Source organism: Idiotropiscis lumnitzeri, chromosome 7 (genome assembly GCF_059441095.1).
Source record: "Idiotropiscis lumnitzeri isolate Australia: NSW breed Sydney's pygmy pipehorse chromosome 7, RoL_Ilum_1.0, whole genome shotgun sequence".
Lineage (NCBI taxonomy): Eukaryota > Metazoa > Chordata > Actinopteri > Syngnathiformes > Syngnathidae > Idiotropiscis > Idiotropiscis lumnitzeri.
Window position 1 is genome coordinate 9835887 of NC_142397.1, and position 27104 is coordinate 9862990.

Sequence of the window (27104 nt, forward strand, 5' to 3'; positions counted from 1 at the left end):
CAACCAGTACTGCGCTGGTGCGAAGAAATGACGTAGGAAAATAAAGGTCCCCACCGCACCCCGCCCCTCTACAGTCCAAAACTTCATACATCAAAAACGCACAAGATAAAACAGGTCTGGAGCGACCGATGACCAACGGTGATAACCGGCTGGCTCATCAACCACCAGTTGCAGAGATGAGGCAGAGGCGACTTGTTGACTTCCGAGAGGAGGCCACTCCGACACGTTACGTGACGACGTCCTTCCAAACGTTTGTAGGATGGCCGCAAGTGGGTGTAAAGGACGACTTTTATCGTTTTTGGACTATAAAACGGAAAAATACATCGTGGCCAAGAATAAAAAAGTTGGCATTTTGTACAGACTCATCCAGTTATCTATCATTGGTTACATTATAGGGTAAGTGGTTTACATGTCCGTCTCCAATGTTGGGCAAGTTACTTCCAAAATGTAATGCATTACATCGTACTAGTTATTTGCATGTGAAAGTAGTATGTTTCTTTACAATATCACTGTCTTTGTAGAGTAATGATTAACTCAAGTTTAAGTTACTTTTACCTTTTTTTTTTTTTTTTTAAATTGGCCATTAATTGATTTGCAAAATATTTCGATACTTTAAAATACAAAATTTGCTACCATACTGTAGCTGGTAAAGTCAACTTGTAATGAGGATATTTAACTATATAGTGTGGACTATAATGGTAAATGTTTCAACTCTATGGTAGGAGATTACTACCCTTGATTAATATTTGTATCAATACCATTTGTTTGTTAATATAAATATTGGAACTGATATTTTGTTCAATAAATAAATGATGTCAGACTGTAAACCATAAATGAAATACTCTACATACTCAAATTAATTTACACACAAATCACCCGTGACTAAAATGAAGGACATTTTTTAAATATAATTTTAGTTAGTTTTGTAAATGTGAAATGTAGTTTCATTTAGTTTTTGTTTTTCAAAAGAATTTTCATTTTTATTTTATTTCATCAACGAAAATGTTTTTTAACATTTTATTTTTAGTTATTTGGTTAGTTTTCATGAACTAGAATAACCTTTGTTCACTCTCAGCCAGGATCGACTCCACCTCACCTGCAACCGTAATAAGGACAAGCATTTTACATTTGTATGGATGACTTGTCCAAAAGACCAAATGATTTGTATGATTACTTTGACCAGAATTCAAATGAAATTACAGCATGTGGATTTTTTCCCCCCGCGCCCAGGTGGGTTTTTATAACCAAGAAGGGCTACCAGGGGAAAGACGAGGCCATCCAGAGCACAGTGATCACAAAACTTAAGGGCGTCTCGGTGACCAACACCACTGAGTCGGGTGTGCTGGTGTGGGGGCCAGAAGACTATGTCATCCCACCACAGGTAAAAACACGCAAACTTGGCCAGGAGGAATTGAGGTCATCATAAGCATAAGCTAAAAAAAAAAGAAAAAAAAAGGTTGGAAGTTTTGTAAGTTTAGGCAAACCATTATGTATGTAGTTCACACCCTAATAAACTACCGGCAACTGAGCCGTCCATGTTAAACATGTTTTTTTTATTTTTTTTTTTTTATTGACCTACATTGCTCTCTACATGCAGGGTGAAGCTGTTCTTTTTGTTGTCACTAATTTCCTAGAGACGCCCAATCAGAAGCTGGGATACTGTGCTGAGGTATGAAAATGAATATTTCAGTTTTTTTAATTGAGCTACTGCTATATGAAAAACATTTTTTCAATTTATTCCAAATGATTGAGATTCACGTATAAGTTATGCACACAAGCTATGCACCTCAGAAATTCTTTTGAATTTCCCATTTTGGTGTGCCTGTATTGCAGTTGAAAAATTATATCAAAGTTTATATTTTTGAAGCAATTACTTTCTGTAGGAAAAAAGATATGAAAATAATATACGGAGCATTTAGACATTCTTACAATAACTAGTAAATAAAGGTTTATAACTGTAAAAAATGGAAATTGCATGCATCATACATCTCATATTTTAAACATTCTTAACTGTTATTCATCTTTAAAAAAAAGTGGTAACTGCAGGATGACAAAATCAAACACAATAAACACTGCACGAGTACTCAATATTAACTCTGATAAAACAGATTAATGTGGCGCTGGGAGGTGCGCCGCTTCACATTTTTACGAAACAGCTCCCAGGGTTTACAAGCAATACTTGTTTAATTGACATCAACCTAGTGTCATTTTAGCCACATTGTACTGAGCTGCGTGCATCTCACTCTCATGTCGTAATAAGTTCCATTTCTTCTTCTATCATCATCACACTTTTTCCTCTTTGCCATCACCGGTACACTGATGTGATGGTGGCATCACAAAATGCCAGGGTCCTCAGAAATGTGTCTTTCCATATTCTAGTAGTTCAAGTGCCCCCATTCAACCATGGAAGTCAACGCACCAGGAAGTCAATGTGTACTTTCTCCATAACTCTTCACAGCTCGCGCATGTGCCGAGCTGTCACAGAGTGTTTATTTCCAAGCTATTTTATTTGCTCTCTTGACGCCTGATCATCTGGAAACTATTCCGGACAGCCTTGAGTGTGAGACTGCCATATATGCTCGCTGGACACTCAAAGTATGGCCCGTGGGGCGCGTACAGCTTGCTTTGATCCTTCCTCCAGCCAACAGAGAATTTGCTTATTAATGCATTCATTATTTGATTTCTTTATTTTTTTTTCATTTATCTAATTAAATATATAATAATAATTATTATTATTAATCATCATAAATTTATTTATTATAAAAAAGTAAAAACTATCAAATATAGAAAATAATTTAGAATTAAAATTAAAATAATTGGTTCATTAATGATAATTAAATTAATTATGAACAATAACAGTCAAATTTATATATCTTATATATTATATAATATAATAAATGATTTATACAGATGAGCTGTGTTCAAAGTCTATTTTAAATCGAAACATAGACACAGTTGTACTGTACTTTGTTGACTCATGTCAAAGTGGGTCAAGACTTAATAATCATGAGAAAATGTGGGTCCCAGTTGAGAATCCCCGATTTAAAGTCAATGAATGGTTTGGCGCTTGTTGTGTGTGTTTCCACAGAGCCCCAAAGTGCTGGATGGGCTCTGTCACCAAGACGCTGAATGCAAAGAGGGAAAGCTCGTGGTGTCTGGCCATGGTAGGACATTTCTGGGTGTTATGGTTCACCACTCATCATGGGTTATAAAACTCAATTTCTGTAGAAGTGCCATACATTTAACTCAAAGAATATGCATCTCCAGTTGTGAGAGGGATGTTAAGTTTCAGACTACTTTGTATGTTATTATGTAGCATATCGCATCTCTTCATACATCACCATAAATTTCCAATGACTTTGCCGTGTCACATTAGAGTGTTGTAAGGGATCATCAGGTGTACCATGAAAAATCGTTCCATTTCCCTAATTGGTCCAATTTAATTACAACGTGGAAGACAATTTTTGTTGAGTAAGGTAGTAAGGAATTCAAAACTGATCTCAGTTTTTCGCCATTATGTCAAGTTTTTTTTCAGAATCACATTTTCTTTAAAATAATATGAAATAAATGCATAAGTAAAACACTAAAATGGAATCGTTACAAGCTTTGAATATATATACATATACATGTGATTATTTAAAATCCTGCAAAAGGACTGTTTACCTCCCGGATGACGGCTGTCCAAACGGCAAACCTTTGTGCACCTTTAGAGGTGTATTTTTCCTGAAACTCATTCAAATTGTACAAATTCAGGACTCGCTGTAATTTGGATGTGGCACTATAACATGTTGAATGCTTCTGTTTTTTTGCTGAAGGAATCATGAGTGGACGATGCTTACGCAGGGATGAAAACTCTACTGGAACCTGTGAAATCTTTGGCTGGTGTCCTGTTGAAAGACGGATTAAACCACAGTGAGGAGCCATGTTGTTTTGTTCGGATTATTTTCAGTTAGCTCTATAAGATTGAACTTTCCTCAAGCATGTACACCCATCCACCCATCCATTTTTTGTAGCGCTTGCCCTCATTATGTTAAGCAGGCAGCTGACTTTGGGTGAAAAGCAGGGTACCCCTAGGATGGCCGCAACTCAATCGCAGTCCATATATAGACAACCAACCATTCACACGCTATGCTACTCGCATCCAAACCAAGAGAACGCAAAAATCGAGAAATGTTTTGACTTTCTCTTTTGTAACAGGTCTCTGCTGACAAACGCCGAAAACTTTACGATCTACATCAAGAATTTTATACAATTTCCCAAATTCAAATTTTCCAAGTATGTCTTCCATCCTACACAACAGACACAAAGCATCCAAACATGAACAAGACTCTACCACCGTGCTTTCTTTGTGCTTTGAGGTCCAACATTCTTGAGACAACCAATGTGTCCTACCTGAAATGCAGATATGATGAAAAGTTCCATCCTTACTGCCCCATCTTTCGCCTGGGCGACATCACTGCACGTGCAGGATACAACTTCCGGGACATGGCAACTTTTGTTTGTATTATCATTATTATTACGTCATGTCATGTTATCAGGTCCACCACTAAATATCCAACATTTTTTGCACAAGGGCGGCTCCATCGCCATCCACATCCAGTGGGACTGTGACCTTGACAAAGATTACTCCCAGTGCAACCCGCAATACCGATTCAGTCGCCAGGACATCACCACCTCCGACAATACCATTGCGATGGGGTACAACTTTAGGTATTTGGAGTTCAAGAGAAAGTGATCCTTGTGGATTTAAATGTTTGCTAATTGTACAATTCCGACTCTCAAACAGACACACTCGCTATTATGAAAACCCAGCAGGTGAGAGATATCGATCTTTGTACAAAGTCTATGGAATTCGATTTAACATCATGGTGAACGGGCAGGTAAGCAAAATGTGTTCGTGTCACACCCATACATGAAATAACTTTATATTTTATAGTTGCATATTACCTTTTTGATTCTGAAGTTGCTGTCCTCTTTGTCATTAAATTTACAAAAAAGTATTAAAAAAAAGCATAGGAAGTTAATGAATCATGAGGTTTGTTTGAGTTGTGTTTCACTAAGAAAATACAACTGGGTGTAACCTGTTGACAAAAGTCAATGAGTTTTTCTTTTGAAAACTGAACGCCCTCCACCCCCACAACAAGCAATGATGTTTTCATTTTTAATTCACGTTTTCATACTCCAACAACATAAAGATTCGATGTTAAGATATTCTTGGCAAGCACATACACACAATTTTATGTTAGATAAATGTCTGTGTGTTTTTGTGTAACTAACATCCATCCGTCCATTATCTGTACCGCTTCTCCTCGCAAGCGTCGCGCGAGGTGCTGGAGCCTATCCCAGCTATTTTCGGGCAGTAGGCGGGGTACACCCTGAACTGGTTGCCAAGGAAATTTAGAGTGTTCAATCAACCTGCCATGCATGTATTTGGAATGTGGGAGGAAGACATGCAAACTCCACACAGGAAGGCTGGAGCCGGAATCGAACCCACGACCTCTGCACTCTGAGGCCATTGTACTAACCGGTCGATCACTATTATTTTATTCTCAAACAGTGGCACACAATTTTACCGTGTTTCATTCTTTAAAATCAAATTTATTATGTTAGTCATAAGCAAAAGCAATGCTAATGCTTTATAAACTTCCATGAGATTTTGAAATAAAATTTTGCAAGAAGGTATTTAATGAACAAGGAACATAATGTATTTAGTAACATATGCTTCCAAGTGAGGAAAAAAGTACATTATAACTATTTTGCATTGGTTATAACATGGTTGCACAAGTGTGCACATCCCCCATAACTGGGAATGTGTTCAGAATTAACTGAGTCTGCACACACTAGGCAGCATTTAAATTGCTTCTGATTCAACCTGAACAATTTCAGCTGTTCTATCAAGCTTTTTCTGACATTTTAGTAGTCATATCTTACAGCACAAGCATCATAGGCTTAAATTAGGCATTAAATATATCACGGAACACAAGGAAGACAGTCATGTGGAGAAAATATGACAAAACAGGACCAACAACAGCTGGTCCATCAAAAATTGATGGAAAGAATAAAAATGGGGCTGCCAAGAGGCCGACAGCAACACTGAAGGAGCTGCAGGAATTTCTGGCAAGTATGGCTGTTTAGGATATGTGTAAACAATATCCAGTCTTCACATGTCTTGGATACCGGGTCGGGTGGCAAGACGGAGGAGACCTTAGCTTACAAAGAAATATATCCAAGCCAGGCTACATTTAGCAAAAATTCCCTTTTAATATCGTAAAGGTGTGCTATCTTAATTTGCTGAATAGAACTAAACTAATCTTAGAAATATAATGAATGTAATAAAAGATGTAATTATAAGAAATAAGAGTGGAATAAAAAAATTCTCCCATTGTTCTTAGGCTGGAATGTTCAATATTGTCCCTACAGCCATCAGTGTCGGTTCAGGGTTAGCTTTAATGGGCGCGGTAAGTAGCAGTCATCTTATATTGTCATTTTCTTTCTCATGAATTTGTTTTCGATACATGACACAATGCCTATTTGGATTGAACAGGGAGTGTTCTTGTGTGACATGATCCTTCTCTACATCATGAAGAATGGTACCGCTTACCGGGAGAGGAAGTTTGAAGGGTCCCAGTATGTGCTGTTAATACTATCAGGACCACTCACCATCATTGACGCTATGCCAACGTCTATCTATTTGTTGTCCACAGACAGCCAGTAGCTGGAGGCAGCCAGGAGAAAACCAGTCTGGCATCGTAGTGCTTTGATTTTGTGACGTATTGTGAGTGTATTACTTTTCCTCCTGGTTTTGCTCGAAAACAGCCATCGCCCAACTGTCGTTAATGTTAAACAATATATACTTCTCAAAAATCCTGTGTGTATGTGTGTGTGTGGGCGGGGGTGTGCGTGTGTGTGTGTGTGGTCAACACAGTTTGTCTGACCAACGGACTTTGTGTTTGTGACGTGAAAGTTACCAGCTATGCTAACTGTTAGCCTAGCTTAATCTATTTTATTTCTTCTACCACTCCTACTACAAGTGTATTATTTTTTCTTTTTTTTCCGGCTCTCTGGGTGCCCTGTGACATCGTACTGCCTCACACAGGTCAGCCTCGCAATTGCCCGTGGAGATATTGCGTGTGGTGTGCTATGTTGGTCATCTTGAGTACACTACACACTTTGAGAGCAGGAAGAACACATTTTTTTTCCATGACAGGCTGCTCAGATTTTTAAAGTCGGGGAAATTTTTTTTAATCGCTGTGTCCTCCTCTGCACGCTTTCTTGCACCTGTCTTTTTCTTGCCAGTAGATGTTACTGGGCTAGTGAGTGTGAGTTCCACAAAGCATCATGCTCTGGTTTGTAGGAACACTTGGCCTCAGTTCTATGAAATATTTTAAAAGTATATTCCCACAGTTATTGTCGTTTTATTGTTTATTTTTATTTTTTAAAGGAAATCAAATTTCCAAAGGCTGCACGAGGAGTGCGATGAAGACACTGAGAGTTGCTGTCAACCCGACTGGTGCAGAACACTAAGCGACGTCCTGCTCTCGCTTTGGGCTTGTGCATGGAATCATGAAAATGCAAAAAAAAAGTCTAATGAGTGTGCCCAATCAATTGTTGTTCCACTCGGTAGTTCAAGAGCTGTGATTTATTTTGTCCGCACACACAAACACACACTTAATCTCTGCCTCATGTTGCTTAGTGCGTCACTGATTTCTATGTGGGTCGCTGTCTGTCAATTCTGCAACGCTGTAGTCAATCCAATGTCATAATAAAAAGACGTCCGCTAATCTCATTATTGTCTGTCAGCTGTCCTCTGATAACATGCCATGTAGTGATTGCATGTTATGAAGGGATATTTTTTTTAATTCAATCGTCTTTGCATAATACCAAATACAAAGGAGTATTGGGGCCACAGTGGAGAAAAAAAGGAAACTATGAGTATAACAAAAATGATGGAAAGGCGAATGTGACCAAACACTGTATTCTTCCTGCTACTTTTATGCCACGAGAACATTCTCAACAGTTCATCTCAACGGAGCTATAATGTATTTTTATGATCAAAACATTACGCAAAATTTGGATTTCATTTTCCTTTACTCGTAAATATGTCCCAACTGGTCCTTAATTATATCGCCATTCTGTTCTTGTACAATATTTTTTGTTGTAATATTACAAATGTTGAATTATGTTTTTAAAAATCAGATTTGAAAAAAAGACTTGTTTTCACAATATTTTTAAGTGACATTTTCCTCCTAATATTTTGAATACTTTTAAAACTGTAACATCCACTTGCAAAACACTAAAAACAACCGCTAAGAAAGCAAACTGTGGAACGAGTTAATCAAAAAAATCTTTGTTTGCTATGCAGATTTTCAATGTTCTTGTGCTTTAATTGCCGAACATAGACAAAAAAACGAAATGTATTCTATTGGACAATGTTCAACTACTTAACACACCAGTGATGAGAATGCATTATATCAACTTTTCCTTATATTGCTATGACAGCCAGAATATCAAGCCTCAAGCTTTCACAGGTCAGTCTTGCTACTTCGACAGATCATCTGTTTTGTGGGAGGCGACTAAGGATTTTCAGTGCAGATATCGTCAAGTGTGCGATGTGCTGTGTTGGTCATTTCGAGTACGCCACACACAGAGGGTAGTAAGAACTCACTCGCTGATTTATTATTATTTTTTTTTAAATCTCATCACGCGTTGGGGCTCGTACATTTCAGTTTAATTTCAATAAAGTTGATTTGTGTACAAAAAAAAATGTCAATTTACTTACAAGGAGATGAACCGATTAGTTGACTAGTCGACTTTACCACTCCACATTGATTGAAGTCGACTAATTGCTAATGATGATGTGTTTTTGGCATCGTTACTTCTAATCAGCATTTAAAGGACATTTAACTCAACTATTGAAAAGAGTGACTTGAGAGAGACGTAACGTTAACACTCAGCTCAAACAGTTGCTCCTCACTCCACATAATCAAAATATGTTAAAAGAGCATATATTTTTTGAGGAGGAGAGGGGTACATTACGCCAGTTAACCACAGGTTAATCATGTGCACTCGATAACAAAGTACTTTTTTTTGTCAATGCATAGTGCTTGTTAAACTGGAATCTTTTCCAGCTGACTTTGATGGTGAGGTGAGGTACACCCAGAGAAGCAGGTGAACCCTATGCCGGGCAAATAAAAAATTAAATAACAGCCGCAATCTAATATGTCCATGGCAAGGAAATATTCAATTCAGGAGATTAATCAGAATGCTTCCATAGTAACCGTGTCAACTAATGGTCAAGTTTTATTCATGCCTGTAAATGTGTCCTCAGCTGACGCACTAACTGACCTCTGTGTTGATTTTAATATGCAGAGTGGATTCACACTTCACATCAGTGTCACACATCACCCCCTTCGAGTGTGTGTGTGCGTGTGTTGGTATGCATATATAGGTCATATGTGTTAATCTGTCCAGCTGCTTCTTCTCCTCATTAGATCAGCTCAGACTGCAGAGGTGAAGGGTGGCTGGATTAATGGGCAGCTGTGGAGGAGTAACCTTTGCTCCACATGTGTAAAGTGGTTCGTTTTAGTACATTTGGGGAGATGACCCCAGATGGAGAAAAATGCATCCATCATTTTCTGATTTCCGAAAAGGTGTGATCATGTTAGAAAAGCAAAAATAAAGCTAGAACAATACTCACAAAAGTGCATCAGTCTTGGCATCATGTTTTTTTTTCCGCACGTCCACTTTTAAAATACTCTGTTAACAACGAGGACGGAATTGATATATTCTTGAATAAGAAATATTCCTTGAGAGTTTCTTACTAGACTATTATAATTAAAATCTTACCATAGTTTCAAGTAAAAAAAAAAGTTATAAATAACTCTCAACATACATAACAATGTACAAATAAGTTATTATAATATTTATTATTATTTAAATATTAATAATGTATTTTTTTTTGTTTTCACACCATTGGGAAGGGATTAAACACTTTATAATGCATACTATACAACAATCAAAATATTGTTACAATCATTTCATTGAATAATAACTGTTCTGCTTTTTTAAAAATTTGATATATTATTGAATTTTATTGTTTGAACATTATTTGTTAAACATATATTGTCGACAATTTTATTTCTTGTAGTTTCTGCTGAATTAGTACAATATTATCAAGTATGGATTGTGTGCCCTTGGTAATATTAAGAGTTTGAAAATAATATTTAAATAATATTTGAGGATGAATGTAGAAAGGTCCAAAACGCAGTTACTGGCATGAGTGGTGGGTGGGTGTGTTATCAAATTATGCCTCATCTGCTAGCTAAAGTAATGGTGGTCCATCTATTCTATTGGATTAGAGGAGGGATTTTACAGTGGTATTAATCTGACAAGACAGCAGCCGGCCACCCGGCCTGGACTCATACAGAGTTGGGTTGTAGTGCCTGCGACGCTTGCTCCGCTGCTTCACCGTCATCGGGACGCAACATGAACCTCTTCTGCTTTTCATTGGTAAGAAACATACTCTGGGTGTTTGTGTGTTATCTGATAGCTTGAATCAGGTGTTGCATTTAAACTGGAAACGGAACATGGGAAAAGGGTTGCTGCTAGATGTTTTTCTTTTAGCTACACTTTACTAATGAATATATCTATATTTTTCATGCGTAAGTTAAAGTATTTCAATTTTGACTATAGCCTGAGAGTGTCAAATTGGTTCACTCATGCACACATTAAGTACAACTGCATAATGGAGTGGGATCAAAATGTATCTTCAACTTCAAAACCATTGCTATCGCTAGAAAAATGTAATTATTTCAGTTCGTATACATTTTTATACACGCAACTGAATTCCGAACTTGGTTGCTGACCAATACAGCGGCACCTAAACGCAAGTGAACAGTCCCAGATGACTTAAGAGTGTGGAGACTTGTATTAAAAATAATCCTCCATTACGTGGTCGTGAATGACAATTAACATCTCGAGTTACGTACATGATTAGTTCCACCATATCTGATTCTATTCATGTCATTTTATTTTATTTTAAACAAAAAAAGCTAATATAAGAATAATATTGTTTATTATATTCCCAAAATGTGATAGCACAAATGAGTAGCTACGAGAAGTGTCAAATGTTACGCACAAATGTTGTACACCAGAAATGACAAAAATATTGTCAAATAGACAAATAGTCTTCTTACAACGTTATCTCTTTGTAAAGATTGACTTTGTAATACAACGCCAATAAGATAAGACAACGCATACAGTCACAGAATAGCAAAAGAAACAAAGTATTCATCCTCTCGGTTACCACCACCGTTAACAGCCGAGCATGTTACGGCTATTGTGCAGGTGTACCTAATGTTGTGGCCACACGTGCATGCGACTGGACTCATCAGTGCACAGATGTTGCGGTTGTTCACCAGTAATGAGGATTATTCTCTAACCTCTGGCTAGATTGTGTTCTGTGTTACTCCACCTCACGTGCACTATTATTATTAGAAACGGGCTTTAAAGAGACAGGAAATGGATATTCCTTGAGACACGCAATGGTAATGGATAACTTTTTCCAGAATGATTTGTTACATGGAAAATACACAGAGTGGCTATGAAACATATTGTCATTTCTAAGTGGACCTTGTCCTAAAACAAAACTGAAAACTGGTTATGTTCCTGGAAGGAAAGTGAACGAGCCAAACACATTTTTAATCCACACTCAAAGCTTATCGGAGGAATTTCAATCCATTCTGACATCAGAGCTTCGGAGCATTAGTATTAATATTCCTACAGCTATACAGTATCCAATCCTCCTCAATATGATTTGACTCTTGGTTTCATTTTACTAGGGCATCAGTGAACATGCACTCAATCGACCTCCAACCTGTGCTAAATTTTCCGAAGGTGTAAGATTGGGAGAAGTTAACAACTGCATAATAAAGCTAAAATAAAGTCAAACTACTCACCTTTTGAAGTCAATCCCCAGACTCATAATGGCGACTAAATAAGATGTTTGCTCGCAGTTCCACTGATTTTGCAGGAATTAATGTCCTGCAGTGTATATTAAAAGTATCTGCAAAAAATTAAACACAAAACAACAAAAAAGACACATTGTATATTTAAAACCGGTGTTCTAAAAAGATAACAGACAACTCAAAATGCAATAATGCAAATATGTTAACATATAGCATCGCTGTTGTGGTGTTATAACCCTTTAAGAGTCAGAAATGTGAACACCAACAGCCCAGTCACAATATGTATTTGCATATATTCTTTATACTCTACAAAAATGAAAAAAATAATAAAACATTATTGCAGTTTACTGAGTTACTTGCAGCAATTGTGCAACTCTTAGGCATAAGTGCCTCTACGTCTGTATTATACGGCCCGCCTGGTGGCCAAGGCAGGCATACCAAAAAGAGCACAATGTAGGGCTGCAATCACGCCATTTTCACTCATTTCATTTGAGTTACGAGCATGGTCACTCACAGCCAACAACACATGAGTCAATGCACAATGTAATTGTATTGGTGATTTTGTACTGAGCCGCCAGACGAAACAAGATGTTGCATTTACAATTCTATGGTTCGTTGCCATCACACAAAAACGCAGAAAGGCAAAGAAAAAGTGGAACACACTTTTGGAGTTAACAATATGGCTGCTGAGAGAGCTGAGACTCCACAATTGATAATAGCTTTAACTCGAAACCTAATGAGGATAAGCTGTAAAAAAAAAAAATGATGGATGGATGGATTTGGAGGTTCTACTGCATTATATAATCTGTTGTGTGCGCTCCACGGTATGAAATGATTATCTGATCATTCAGTGCAACTTCCTGTCTAGTGCCTGCCCCTCCTCCCAAATGTGTAAACTTTAAAAGCTGCTTGGTGTGCATGCAGAGTACTTCATGGGGGAAACTCGGTCAGATTTAGCCCACAGACAAGATTAAATCCATTCATAAATTAGAGTGGGGTGGGGGTGGGGGAGGCGGGGTGACATCAAAATGGCTCCAATGCGTCTATCAAAGGCATGAGCACCTTTTTAGCAACGCCAAGTCATTCCCTCACCCCCAGAAATTATTGGACCCCATTGGGCACAATAGCTTGTCAAAGACCCAATGCTAACATCCATGTGTGTGTGTGTGTGTGTGTGGCATCAGGAGGGTTCAATGGACAGCCTGTATGAGGCTGTGCAGACCTTCGGCGACAACCCCTCTCAACCCATCCCGAGCCGCTCCTCTAGCCGCTCGTGTAGTCCGGCGCTCCTGCTAGACGATGACGCAAAGTGGAGGGGTTCTGGAAGGTCTATTTCTATGGTGAGAGGCATTCAAGTGCCCGGAGAATTTGGAAAGTTCTGTACGGACCCCATGAGGGTTCAATTTCAATATTTGTCTTCTTGATTTATGGACCACCCGTCAACAATTTTTTTGAATGGAAAATCAGTTTTGTACATTTAGATCATCCTGCAATACTGTACAAGAAAATTACGTTAAAACAACAAAACTGATGGTGGCTTTTGTCTCGTACTGAGTGTTTCGTGATATTTACAATTATTTGCAACCTGAACTTTGTTATATCCTCTGTGGCCTTTGTTTGATATTTTGAATTTCTACATATTTATAAGATTTCTCCAGCATAATATGAAATCTTTTCCAATTTGTGCCATTAAGTAACATGACTAATATCATGTTTTGCATCAGGAAATGACATTGAGGCCAGGCACCAATGCCCACAAAAAGAAAAAAAGGTAAGCTTCCTCTTCCTTCGCTGACTACCAAAACATATTAGATTTTGTAGTCAGAGGCAAATCTATGACTTATTTCTGTTGTATGTGAGAAGCTTAATTGTATTAAAATGACATCATAATCCAGCCTGGCATGCAGGCTCGTGCCGTCACATCCTTAACTGTGGGACGTGCGTGCAAACATGCAAGCCAAAGGGGTTTCCCCACATGGCTTGAAAGGCTCTATGTTTATGTTCCGTGGACACTAATTCTGTAAATCCTTCCCGTTGCACAGCCGACTGGCTCTTGATAAACAACGCAAGATCTCCACATCCTTCCCTCATCTGTCTGCAAGCGGCCTTAAGGAGGCGCACTGACAGATTGATTGAGAGAGTCGTTGTGATCGCACAAGATGAATTGTGAAGATTTCGTTTTTCATGGTCTGGGTAATGCAGAGTATAGATCAAGCAGATTATGGCTTTGGGATAGTTGAACTAAGCGGATTGAAAGCCCACCTACTTAGTCTCCAGTCTCTGATACACCTTCATTTCGAAGAACTTTGCTTCTCTTTCCTTGTTGGCCTTTTTAAGGAGGAGTAATAAATATGTGGACACATGTACACACTAAATTGTTAAGTGAAATTAGCGATTGCAGACATTTTATAACTCGATTAATTATACTTCCAGAACACAAGTATCCAAATCCGCATCAGATAATGAAGCGTTGGGTGAGTCTTATTTATTCATTTATTTACAGTATTTTTTTTTTTACAGTGTTACTGACTGACCTACTCTGCTGACTTTCCACTTTTGACCGCATTCAGTTCACCACGACTTTTCCACTAAAATCCTCAACATTTGTGATTTATTCCCCCCCCTGCTCAGCAGATAACGCCGTTGGTAATGCGGCGGTTTGGAAGACTGCCAAGAACCCAGAAGATTTAGTCCACATCACCAACCATCACAATGAAGGTAAATAGGGAATAAATCAGTTAAGCTGATCTATGGGCCAATGTTCATTTGGGCACTCAGCAGGGTGCCCCGCTCCCACTCCCCTTTAGCAGACAGTTCATCAAAAGTGTGCAGAACTTTTCATCCATCCATCCATTATCCAACCGACTTCTCCTCAAGAGGGTTTGCGGGCGTGCTGGAGCCTATCCGAGCTGTCTTCGGCAGTAGGCGGGGTACACCCTAAACTAGTCGCTGGGCACACATGGACAAACAACCATTTACATGCACAACCACAATTTGGAGTGTTCAATTAACCTACCATGCATGTTATTGGAAACCCACACAAGCACAGGGAGAACATGCAAACTCCACAAAGGAAGGCCAGTGTTGTGTCAGCCAGAACATTACAATGCTGAATAATTCTCAATACAAATAGACAACATAACTAGTGCTCAGAGTAATATAGTTTAATTGGTCATTTTTGTCTGGGCGCCGTTGTGTAGGCTCAAGCTCACTCACGACCTAACGATAAGCTAAAATTAATTGATGGATTTCATTTACCGGTGTCAAGTAGGTGATTGATTCTTTATTTGTTTTTGAATTACATCTGGGGTTTTTTTTGTTTTTTGTTTTTTAAAGAGACGAAGAGGACGAAGCACAGAGGGGACATCAAAGGAGGAAAATCAGCCCATCAACCTGGTCCCAAAAAAAGGGAAAAAAATTCTCCAAGTCAGGTAAATCATTCTTCCTCGTTTCTAGTTTGTTTAAAACTTTGGTCATCCATGTTTAGCTAGCTGTTCTAATAAACACACAAAAAAAGCAACGAAATGAAATGATGAAAATACCTAATCATCTCACAACGCAGAGCCTCCAATAACGGCTAAGGAGAGAGATATTCCACTGACAAAAACCTTTGATGTCTGTAAAAATATTAAACAAATTAAAAACAAATATCTACCTTAAGAGACTAAACTCCGACAGTGCTTCAAAAATCAGGTTGGCCATTTTCTCTTTAACTTTCCTCATTCAGGTGCTTCGTTCTCATGTGAACAGCTGGCGCCGCTGCGCCCCCTGGCGTCAAGAAGGAGTACAGATAATCAGAACTAGAAAATTGATACAGTGTCGTTTTAATAAATATCGGTATGTATCTGGGTATCAGGTTTTTTTTTTTTTAGCACACCCCTAGTTCAATGTAAAATATTTAATTATATTATCCAGAGATTTTCCTCCATTAAACCTCATGAAACACAAATGTACAATTTGAATTCCACTAAAATCACTCAGTTTCTCTTCAGTCCCACACGTAGTTCAGGACATTAATGCCCAACCGATATGGATTTTTTGAGGCCGATGCCAATATAAGGCAGAGTAAATTTCCCATGGCCTTTGTCAATTTTAATAATGCTAATATTGAGTGATTAAATAAATTGGCTGATTAATTTATTGTTCCCTACAGGAAATTAAATATTTCACTTTGGCTTTTTAAACTTGTGGACGTAGTTTTCATAAAATCAACAAATACTTTCACTCAACATAGGTCACTGATTGCCAACATAACAGTTACGAACACTTTGGGACTACTGGTAATAATGATGTATTAGCAGATTTTTTTAGAGACAAAACTTACTATCTTGAGGTCTTTTTAAGTGAGCAATATATACATTGAGGCTGGAAATGACCTAAATACAGTACTAAATAAATACGCTACATTTTTTTTATATTAAACTGTCCAAAGCAATATCAGATTATATGTGACAACCTTCTGAATAAGGTGCATTAAAAGTTCACAATCATGACAACTATTTTGTGTCAGTCTCTGGTGAGCAAAATGACAGAAGAATTGAACATAAATGCTGATTGGATTTTAATACAGTGCAGATGGTCCAAAGAGCGTGTAATCTCTGAGCCACATGGCAGAGCAAGAGAAAGGGCTTAGAGCCCTGGTGGCAGGTCACCTAGCGTCCATTCCTGCTAAAGCTTATAATAGTAAGACGCAAACAAAGCCAGGGATAAGCAGCTGCCATATTAGTCGTAAAAAAAATTATTATTATTATTATGATTATTTTTTTGTCTATCTTTTTCAGAACAACACCAAAGCAGCAATAGAATCTAAACAAGCAGCAAAAAGGAACCAAAAACCTGGAAAGAAACCGACAGGAAAGAATGGCAAAGACGGGGGGAAGAAAAGTCACAATAGCACAGGTAATAAAGTTTCACAACTATAAAGTAAACGGAACTCCGGAGAGTGCCAAATCATTCATGTTCATAAATCCTGTGTATGCCTCAATGTTGTCAATAATAGAGATAGACCGATATGGCGTTTTTCAAGGTCGATACCAATTATTTAGTAGAGAAGGTGTCATATAAAATAGCGGGTAATCAGAACACAAATTAAAACAGATGAACACATTTTTTATATCGGCCTCAGGGTACCCCCCAGCAGGTGCCATGAGCTCCCCAATTGGAAAACACCACCTGGATGTGCCCTACAGATCCGACAGGAGGCTCTACCTGGGCAAGTCGTCCACCCTTCCCATACAGGAAAACACAACTCCAGGCCGCTGTTCCGATATGATCAGCCTGCCTGGTGGTGCAACACCTACTCACAACCACAACCACAACCAGCGCTGGAGCAACCCAGCTGACAACAGTCCTGCCTGGGGCACCGTCCAGCACAACTGCCGCAGGCCACTCACGGAGTACCGATTGTATACCGATGACTTCAGCCTCCCTCACGAGAAGGACATGCAACAGCAGGAGGGCAAGGATGGCACCTTGGGAATGAACTGTAAACCCCAGATCCCCCCGAAGGTGACACGGTCCGTCACTGACTTGGATCTGTCAGAACCCAACGTAAGTCTCCAGCAATGTACTAAAATATACTACATACATTTGAGCTTTTTCTTAATCATGTCACGTTTGCTGCCACAATTTTAATGCTCTAAATGAGGGATGTCAAACTAATTTTTGACACGGGCCGCATCATAGTTATGGTTTTATTCAGAGTGCCGTTATGACGTATACACAACAAAGTGCGGAATAATAATAATTTGAATAAAAGTTTTGCGATTTATTTGAAGAATGTGGGACTGGTAACAAAAAATGCTTCCACATTCTCAACTTTTTGAAAAGTGAAGACAAGTTGCAATTTCGTTATATTAGCAATAAACATGAAGTCGATTGACATAATTTACCTTTGCGGGCCTCATCAAATGATGTAACAGGCCACATCTAGCCCACGGGCCTCGAGTTTGACCCATGTGCTCTAAATGATGGTCGAACATAACAGGATCAATTGAAAAGGTTGAAAAAAAAAATGGTGCTTGAAAAAGTTGGAAAAGAATTGTCATTTTTAAAATGTAAATAAACACAATGAAAACGGAAACTGCAACACAAATATTTTTGCCACGTTGTGTACTTTCCTGCCATAGGTTATCCATTCAACACGTTAAAATTCATTTTCACCCAAATTTTAGTGTTTATGGGTGATTTTAGGCTGAAGCAGTCATATTTGAAAGCAAAATGGCAACATTTGCTGGTTGTGGTGCGGTATAGCCCTCTTACCCAATATACTCTGACCCATTTTTTTTTTTTTCAAACTATATCGCTTCATGTCATGTCTTCGTCTAATGCAAGATCCAGATCAGTCATCTTAGACATTGTCACAGTACCAACTGATTGACCTCAGAGCTCAGCGCTTTATGCGTTTCTTTGACATTTTTGCCAATTTAAGACCCTTGATGAGAATACCCAGGCGGCACGTGCTCTGTGTGTCCTCTTTGCCACGTTTTCCGAAGCTTAACGTGATTTAAGAGGCGATTGTTTACAATGAGTAGGATGATCGCATTGCTGGATGACAAGATCTCTATAGGAGCTATAGTGTCACTGATCCTTAGAGCTAAAACGCAGTGCCTCTTAAGACTTAAGACTCACATTTTTAGCTGAAAACTGGCTTTTTAGGTAAACAAACAACAATTAGGCCAATGTACATGGAAATATGTGAAGATGTGGTTGGTTGGTAACTTCAATGGTTGGAAACTTTTGTCAAAAGGCCAAGCAAGACAAGGAAACACTCGGCATAGTTTTTTTCCACTTTGAAAACATTTGAGATATATCTACCCCTTTTATGAAATACTGGCACTTCAAGCGCCTCGCTCAAATAGGTTCTTTCGCATCCCGATTTTGCGTGAGGTAGTCCGGTAATATGATGTGAAATATACTGTACAGTAATACATCCGTCCATCATCCCAGCCGCTTTTCCTCACAAATATTGCGGATGTTCTAGAGGCAATCCCAGCTATCTGTCTGACAAACAACCGTGCACTAAATTAGGGCCTTTTTTTTTTTTTTTTTGCAGGTTAATCCAAGAGACCTGGAGCAAGGGTTTTATTAAATAACAAAAATCGGAAAGTTTAACGAAATAACTTTTTTATTTTATTTTTTTATTTAATTTATTAATTCACATTATATACAGCAGCAAACTTTATTTTCTTGCCAGCCAAATCTTGTTGCTAGCTATCTGGTGCAATGTAAGCAGCACCGAGCTTGTCTTGACCTCCGACTCCACCAACAGTCGGTGACGTGAGTAACGCAAAATGCGAATTTTGCCTCACAAACTGCAATGCGAAACATCTCATTTTGAGCCTTGTGTATGCTTGCTTATTATCTTTCGGAAATGCTCCTTCCAAGTCATATTCAGAGTTCAACAACACGATATAGAAAAACAGTCAAAACAATTGTAAACAAAACGGCTGCCCTGTGGGTCAACGGAAAAAAAATGAGAAACTGTAATCTGGATTGACAGGAGTTTGCGTCTGATTGCAAAAGCAGGGATTAGGCAACCGTTTTGTCTTTAGAATTCCCTGCTTTCAACAAGTGAGTGATTAAAATCCTCCTGCAATGCAATGTAATCTACCGTAGGACACCAGCGCGAGTTTTTTTCCACTGTGAAAGCCCTCAAGTGTGTCATACGATCCGCAAAAAGGAGAAGATCCAAGTAGCAAGTGACAGACGGGAATGGATTTCGACACAACAAAGTTACCACTTCAAGCATCAGCACTTCCTCAAAAGCAAAACCCAATATTAAGAAATGAATAGAGAAGAACCTTAAAATCTTCAGGCATCATATAACCTCAATTTTATTTCCCACAATGCTTTTCAAAGGATAGTGATTTTTTTCCAAATTTCCATTTCCTGCTTTTACGCAGGGAAAAAAAACATATTTGTAAAAACGATCTTGATCAAAATATCTCTAACAACTTTGGAACAATTTGTGTTTGCCCAAAAAGAGGCCATTTCCTGGCATAAAGTGACGAGGTGAACCATTCTTCTTGACACAAAAGTGAGCGAGACAGCTATGCGTCGCTATGTTAAAAGGCAGACAGGGAGACAATGGGACAGAACCATTTTTAATTCTGGAGTGTGTGGAAACCAACAACGTAATGTAAGGAGACCACTTACTGGTTCGTACAGGACGACAATACAAACGGACCGCAACATTTTTAAAAACTCTGGGTCAGAACAATTTTAGCAGATGATTTGCATTGATAAAAATTAATTCCTTGAACTAATGTACATTGTTTATAAATATAACGATTCAATTTGGGTACGTCTTTTAGTCACACATCATTTGGGATTTCTTCTTTAAGCATGAATACATACTGTGCTACAATCTATAATAAATAGTAACTGTATTCCCAGCTTGAAAACGTGAATCTCTTTCCTTCCTCCATGTGGTATGGGATGGATACGTGAGTCATCACCGCACTGAAAACCTGACACGGCGCATACGTTACGTCACTCCCTCAGATATCAATGTGAAGTAGAAGATGCATCACTATATTCAAGCTGAAAATACCATTTTCCCTTTCTCACATTTTCCATATAGTTCATCACTGGTCACCGTAGCTGGAAAAGCAAAGCGTAGAGAGTCTCTGTTGTGAAATACACGAGTAGTGTAGAAAGTTCAGTAACATTTCAAACTGCAAAAGGAAGAGATCCCAAAATTGCATCTAACCAAAGTGAAACTTCAACATAACAAAAGGTGGAAAAAAAAAACCAACTTCAACTGCTGCATCTGTGACGTCACTCCACTTTGAGCCTCTTTTTACCTCAAAACTAAATGCAACTCTTCCTGGATGTGATGTCGTTGTTATAGTCGAGCGGGGCTGCAAAGCCTCAATTTTCCCCTTTCAAAAGCGATTCTGCAACGGCAGACACAAAGTCGGTTGCTTAACATCCTGTGTGTTGCAAGGAAGTCAGACACACAGCCACACAGCCCCAATGTCAGTCCGCACTTGAAAGTCAGGAGACCAAAAAGAAAAGAAAAAAAGACCAAAGATTGATTGGAGAGCAGAAAAGAGAAAATGTTGCAGAGGGCAGCTTCCAACGTATCTGACAAAACAAAGAGCAGCAAACCCAAGGTAGGAGGTAACAATGGAATATACATTAAGATGTCAAGTGTGTTCAAATTCTACCAATAACTATTGAAAATGTAAGGAAAAAAATCCTTAGTGTTTTATTGAGTTTTTGTACTTCCACATTTTTTCGATGAAACTAAATCAGAGAATTCGATTAAAATTAGGGTGAAGGTTTTAGAATGAAAGCCTCCAACTGGCCTGTTTGTATTTTTGGACAGCAAGGACGTTGTTTAGCCCATCGAGGCATTAAATCAATCCACAGAGGACTATCGAGGAGCGCGCGGCTCATATTTAACCCAGGATTTTCCCAGGGATTACTTGGTTTATATAATTATTTGCTGCTCTGTTACGCAGATGACCGAGGGTTTTGGGAGAGATTATAATGACATTAGTTTTATGGAAAATTGGGGCTAGAAAATAAAGTATTAAAACAAGAAGAGAATGGGAAGCAAGCATGAGTGCGTAATGGTTTAACTCCACCATATTAGATCATTCGTAAATACTTGTCACGACAATGTGTTACTTAATATGCACTTCGTCAGCGCAACCTAAGAACATCCAGTACATGAGCAGTATTGAAATCCTCTAAAATGGTAACAAGCGGTGAAGAACCGCACTGCGTCATACTCTTCACACTTTAAGAGCGACTAGTTTATTTTGACAATGACATCAAAAAAATAATAAATAAATTCATCCGAATAAAAAAAAATGTCTTCCACAGCGCTCCACAAGCTTTGGGAAGTTTGAGGGTCTCAGACCTAATCCATCTCCAGCCAAAGCCGAGGAGAATGGAACAAACATGGTTTGTACATTTTACTTTTCAGTAAGGTTGGGCAGTAATTATACATATTTTTCTGATTCAAATTTTGTTTCCGATTTTGCCAATTTAAAAAAAAAAAAGCAAATTACTATTACGTACATTACTCAAATGTGTCACTGGGTAACCTGTTTTTTTGCGGTGCGGGGGACGTACAAGAATTAACTGTAATTGCACAGCCATTATAATAGGTGGCGCTTTCTCTTTTTTTTTTTTTAATTCAGGCAAATTTCAAATCATTTCTGTGACAGCTTAAAATATCATGTTATTAAAGTTATTTGTTGTAAGTTTATCGAGGTGGGGCGCAAAATGTTTTCTTCTTCCTAGCGGGGGCGTAACAGAAAATAATTGCGCAGCACTGCTATAGTTGAAACAGGTACACCCGACCCTTAATAGGCTAATATTTTAAATGTTCCATAATTTAACTGCATGTCACAGTAGATGTAAAAGTTAAGAGTAAAACTAACTGTCATATGCTAAATAATGTGAAAAATATTCCGCTCATGCAAAAAGAATAAATTCATATTAGTTAGATTAGGCCTCTTTGGAGTATATAAATAGACGTGACTTTTTTTTTTTTTTTTTAGAAAGAGGGCGAGAAACTCAACATTTTATGTGGGGAACAATATGATTCAAGATATCTGTCATTTTTATTTTTATTTTTTTTTACATTCGGAATGCAGAATGAGTGTGAAATTGACACAATTTTTCACAAAACATATTTTCACAGCTCCCTGAAGAAAGTCACACCTTGGAGCCAAATAAGCCAGCTGGAATTTCGAAGAAAATGAAGGCAATTTCACTGACCATGCGCAGAAAAATGGGCAAAAAACATGCCAAGTCCTTGTCAGAAGAGATGGTGAGCTTTCCTAAAAAGCACAACTTGGGCATTTAACTGAATGAAATGGTTAATTTTCATCCTTTATGTGTGGCAGGGTGAGGACACAGAGACAGAGACGACACCTGCAACTGAGAAAAACTCGACAAGAGCCAGCAACTCTTTGGAGAGTCTTTACAGCGGCCAAAGTTCCTCAAGTACGCATACAATCACGTCACATTTTACTATTCATAGAAAAGCACATTGATGTCCTATTACACGAGTTTTTAAAATATATTATATATTCTATAAATATACATATGATATATAAATACATGTATTTATTCTTGCTTCAGGTGGTGTAACCAGTGAGTCCAATGGTTCTGGCCAGAGGGACAGTCTGAGGTTGGAGGAAGACGGTTCCTATCAGGGTCAGTTCTGTGGCAGAGCCCGCGTCCATACGGACTTTGTCCCCAGTCCCTATGACACGGACTCCCTCAAACTTAAGGTCAGACACGTGTCATTGTATGTGCAAATTGAAAAATAAATTTAGGTTTGATCCAAATGTTTATTTACCATCAATATTCCAGGCTGGTGACATTATCAACATCATCAGTAAGCCTCCAATGGGCATCTGGATGGGCATGCTCAACAACAGGGTGGGAAACTTTAAGTTCATCTATGTCGACGTTTTGGTGGAGGAAGAGGAGAAACAAGAAGAAAGAGATGACGATGACAACGACGATGAAGCTCCCACGATACGACAACAGAAACTATGCAAAAGACCTCGGCCCAAAACGTTGCTGGAGTTGCTTGAGCGACTCAATCTGGAGGTGAGGATGTCTAAATGAAGTCCTTTGGTAGGAAGTGAGAAAAAACAGAAAGAAAATAAAAAACAGAGGACAAAAAGAGAAACAGGAAGAAAGGAAATTCTTCCAAAGGTATTCATGTTATTATAGCATTCATTTAGTCTAAACACAGACCATCCATATAAAAGATGCAATGCATCTTAAGGCCATTCGGAAAGAAATATTGAAAGGCTTTTCCTCAGCTTAGTGCTCCTACCACAAACGCCGCGATTCATTTTTGAGAATGTAATTTTCCCTTTCAGGTGTACGCTTCTGCCCTGCTGCTCAATGGCTACCAGACGGTGGAGGACCTCACCCACTTGCAGGAGAAACACCTCATCGAGCTCAACGTCAAAGACCCCGAGCACAGACGCAAGCTGCTTGCAGCCTCCCAGTGTCACTACGCCGAAGGTCAGCGACACAAACAAAACAAAATAAACTCATATAACAAAACAGCTGCAAAAATATTTAACCCCAAAATACTCACAATATACCGTAACAGTAAAGATATGCAGTGTCATATTTCTTCATAAATTTAATATGCCTTTCAGAACACGAATAGGAAAAAGGTTGCCCGCCATTTGCTAGAACCACCACCAGATTTTAATCCACCTCTAAAACCTCCCCTCAGTTAGTTGGAAATGTTTTTCACACCTTCAAATGTAAAATGCCAGATAGAAGCTGTTGTACGATGTTCCAAGCTTTACGTGAACTTTTGATGAGTGACTTCCTGCTAGTCACATAGAAAGTGCTGAAGAGTTTCTTTCTCTGCTCTCTCAAAGTGAAAGCAAAAGTAGCCACCGTCAGTTCTCAAATGGACTAAAAGTGGCGGGTTACATTAATCCTTGCTTGTTGTTTCCGAACAGATGTGGCCAAGTCAAAATAAAGGTCATTGTTTGTTTGTTTGGTTTTCTATCCTGTGACAAAACAGATGGCAGCTTGTTGTCGCATGACAGGGACTCTATTTGGGTTGTAATTTGGCAAGATAGGAGATGATTAAGAAATTTGTTAGTAACTTTTTAGGTCATGAAAACTCGTGGTGGTGGTTACCACTTCTGCCACACAGTTCGAAGGTTGGATTCTGGACTCCAGCCTTCATGTGTAGAGTTACCACCCAAGGTTTGCGTAGAAGCCAAAAAGTACATTCATTTTACTTAGGCTGGCAGTGAATGAGATTATAATTTTTTTCTCACCTTATTTTTGCTAAGTCTGTTCAGTTACATCAATAATCTATTATCATAATTATGAAGTAGGGCGGCACAGTGGCCGACTGGTTAATACGATGGCCAATTATTTTCTGAATACCTCTTGGAATTTTGTATATTTTGTAAATAAGCGTTTCGGATAATGGATGTATGGATGATTTTTTTTTTTTTTGAATTTCATTCATTTCAATCCTTATGCACAGCAAATTTTACTCGAAAAAATACTTTATCTGGTCCCAGTAAAGAGTAAAAATCGGAGTAAATTTAAATATTTTACTCTCAAATTTTAGTCTGTTTACTGTGACCAAATATAGTCTTTTCAGAGTAAATTGTACTCTATGAAATTTACTGTGTAGTGGTGGGCATAATCTACATGCAGAAATTGTAACCCTAATGAAGATAAGCACTATAGAAAATGGATGGGTGGATGTCAGAGTTCAGACATCCAAATGACCACATACAAGTGGTTATTTTGAGTCAAATCAAATTTGGACCTTTGTGCTTGCAGCTGATGATGTCAGAGATGTGGACGAGAGCAAATCGCCGGGTGGTCCACAGGAGGATGACAGCGACTGTCCAAGGGACTCGGGCTGCTTCATCCCGTCAGAGTGCTCGGACAGCAAGGACGACGCAGAGCAGCTCACAGACGGCGTGGCTTCTTAACATTTTTCTAATTTAGACAGATGCATACTGTATGTAAAAAAAATGTATGCACTCCTTGATATTTGTAAAGGGTTTGCATGCATTCGCATCACAAGGGACAGAGTTGATCTTGAACAACAATTTGTCACAATATATGTAATTCTGTAATTCAAATTTTGAGGGGGCCCATTTATGTGGTATTTTGTTCAAAAGCACCACTTTATTGTATTTATTTTATTCAAAATCATTCAGTATTTGTACTTATTCATCACATAAGAAACTCCCTTTTTGTATGCTTTAAATGTGTTGCCACCTTTGTGACCTTTATTTTTTTATGAATAAAGTGGTAAAAAAATTATTAAGTGTACTATTTTTTTGGCATGGTATTTGGATAATGTCTAAATTCCAAAGTTGCCTTATACTGTGTATATACGTAATGTATACTGTATAGGGACTTAAATGTGCTGTTGTGAATGGCAGAGAAAAAAAGTATTCATGTGAATATTTCTGTAAATAACTATTAATAAACCCTGCCAACAGTCTAATTTGACTTTTTGTCGTTATTATAGTTAAGAGTGTGTGTGTGGGTGTGTGTGCGTAGCAAAAGGGACCCAAGAAAACCGACAGGGGCAGAGATCAAACAAAGTAGGGTTATTTAACTCAGGGAGCACGTCAGACGTAAGTAAGAAAAACGCACAAAAAAAAAAAAAATACACTAAAGAAAGCCAGCCGCGGTACGCCGAATAAACTAACTAAGGGGAATGGGTGGAACAAGAGGAGCTAGCGGCCAAAAACAGGACTAACCAAATACCGGAGAAAAACAAAGCGAATACTAATGAGACAAAAGGACAAACTCAGCCACACGGGAATACTAATAGTACTAGAATGAGAAGGTTAGATAACTATAGCAAATACCAATAGCCAGGAATTACTTACGTGGGAACTATCGACGCGAAACAGGAATAACAAGAGGTACAAATGCGCACAGGAAAATGGCAACAAGAGACCATATTCCCGCGACTAGCTCCAGCATTTAAGAAGCCTACCAACAAAGATGACCAGCAGGTGTGCGCTGGAGACTCCACCCATCCTAATAACTGAAAGAAAAAGCAAACAGATCTAAAAACAAGATAGACCACAACAATAGCTATTACAATACCAGAGACACTTTGTAAATCAAAATATAAAAACAATATATTTGTATATATTTTAATTTGTACAAATGACAATAGAAATGCCCAAAATTATTATTTAGCAGAAATACCAGACACATTTTGAATTAACAAATAAATAAAGGTTCATTTTATATGAACTTAATAAATCGTGACAGAGTGCCAAGGGGTCATAGAATTCGGCATCCATGGGAAAATGGCAGGGAAAGTACAGATATACAAATTTTCCCCTAGTTGTGCAGTGGCCAGGTGGTTGCCAGAGTTACTACGTAATGCGACCGCTGTATCACAGGCACACTCACAACAAAGCAAATAAAGATCAACAACTATTTACAAAGAGCGCTGGAAAACATGCTGGGAACATAGTGCATGGCCGCGCCATCGCTACATTATAGTTTATATATGATGGATGGATCAAACATACTGTGTGACAAACAGGAGTGATCCCTTCTTTTATGACGGTTTCGTCTCGCACGCCGTGTAGCGTTGTAGGAAATGTAGTAGAAAACTACAATTACTGT

The 27104-nt window shown here is 38.4% G+C and overlaps 2 protein-coding genes and 1 long non-coding RNA gene across 6 annotated transcripts; 2 read left to right on the top strand and 1 right to left on the bottom strand.

Annotated features, from left to right (window-relative positions):
- The first annotated feature begins 86 nt into the window (after nucleotides 1-86).
- On the top strand, nucleotides 87-8116 carry p2rx5 (purinergic receptor P2X, ligand-gated ion channel, 5). 2 transcript variants are annotated; one of them, XM_088299885.1, is made up of 12 exons: nucleotides 87-396; nucleotides 1231-1381; nucleotides 1598-1669; nucleotides 3089-3164; nucleotides 3816-3912; nucleotides 4198-4275; nucleotides 4359-4497; nucleotides 4574-4710; nucleotides 4787-4880; nucleotides 6393-6458; nucleotides 6545-6627; nucleotides 6705-8116. In XM_088299885.1, the coding sequence occupies exons 1-12, from the start codon at nucleotides 260-262 to the stop codon at nucleotides 6751-6753; spliced, it is 1179 nt and encodes a 392-aa protein (XP_088156011.1). In that variant the 5' UTR covers nucleotides 87-259; the 3' UTR covers nucleotides 6754-8116. The 2 variants fall into 2 exon arrangements, with proteins under 2 accessions (XP_088156011.1, XP_088156012.1); XM_088299886.1 differs by lacking the exon at nucleotides 4198-4275 and having other exon boundaries at nucleotides 4404-4497.
- On the bottom strand, nucleotides 2238-26439 carry LOC148333500 (uncharacterized). Of its 2 annotated transcripts, XR_015844200.1 has the most exons (4): nucleotides 26348-26439; nucleotides 25264-25439; nucleotides 11958-12064; nucleotides 2238-3887 (listed from the first exon to the last, which is right to left on the bottom strand). It is a non-coding gene; the product is annotated as an uncharacterized LOC148333500 (long non-coding RNA). The 2 variants fall into 2 exon arrangements; XR_015844201.1 differs by lacking the exons at nucleotides 2238-3887; nucleotides 11958-12064 and adding an exon at nucleotides 22553-23571.
- Nucleotides 10374-25949, top strand: samsn1a (SAM domain, SH3 domain and nuclear localisation signals 1a). Of its 2 annotated transcripts, none has more exons than XM_088299882.1 (15): nucleotides 10374-10509; nucleotides 13151-13306; nucleotides 13691-13737; nucleotides 14400-14440; nucleotides 14598-14684; nucleotides 15303-15397; nucleotides 16748-16865; nucleotides 17092-17516; nucleotides 21804-21884; nucleotides 22630-22758; nucleotides 22835-22934; nucleotides 23073-23224; nucleotides 23307-23549; nucleotides 23828-23975; nucleotides 25278-25949. In XM_088299882.1, exons 1-15 carry the CDS (start codon nucleotides 10486-10488, stop codon nucleotides 25430-25432), a joined length of 2001 nt encoding a protein of 666 aa, XP_088156008.1. In that variant the 5' UTR covers nucleotides 10374-10485; the 3' UTR covers nucleotides 25433-25949. The 2 variants fall into 2 exon arrangements, with proteins under 2 accessions (XP_088156008.1, XP_088156010.1); XM_088299884.1 differs by having other exon boundaries at nucleotides 14601-14684.
- Nucleotides 26440-27104: the final 665 nt, after the last annotated feature.

What these genes read in the sequence shown, in the direction of transcription:
- p2rx5 (XM_088299885.1), top strand. Translation starts at nt 260, where the DNA reads ATGGCCGCAAGTGGGTGTAAAGGACGACTTTTATCGTTTTTGGACTAT. An exon ending in GCGATGGGGTACAACTTTAG is followed by an intron (nt 4,711 to 4,786) that starts GTATTTGGAGTT and finishes ACTCTCAAACAG; the next exon opens with ACACACTCGCTATTATGAAA. An exon ending in AGGAAGTTTGAAGGGTCCCA is followed by an intron (nt 6,628 to 6,704) that starts GTATGTGCTGTT and finishes TGTTGTCCACAG; the next exon opens with ACAGCCAGTAGCTGGAGGCA.
- samsn1a (XM_088299882.1), top strand. Translation starts at nt 10,486, where the DNA reads ATGAACCTCTTCTGCTTTTCATTG. An exon ending in CTGGAAGGTCTATTTCTATG is followed by an intron (nt 13,307 to 13,690) that starts GTGAGAGGCATT and finishes GTTTTGCATCAG; the next exon opens with GAAATGACATTGAGGCCAGG. An exon ending in GCCCACAAAAAGAAAAAAAG is followed by an intron (nt 13,738 to 14,399) that starts GTAAGCTTCCTC and finishes TTATACTTCCAG; the next exon opens with AACACAAGTATCCAAATCCG.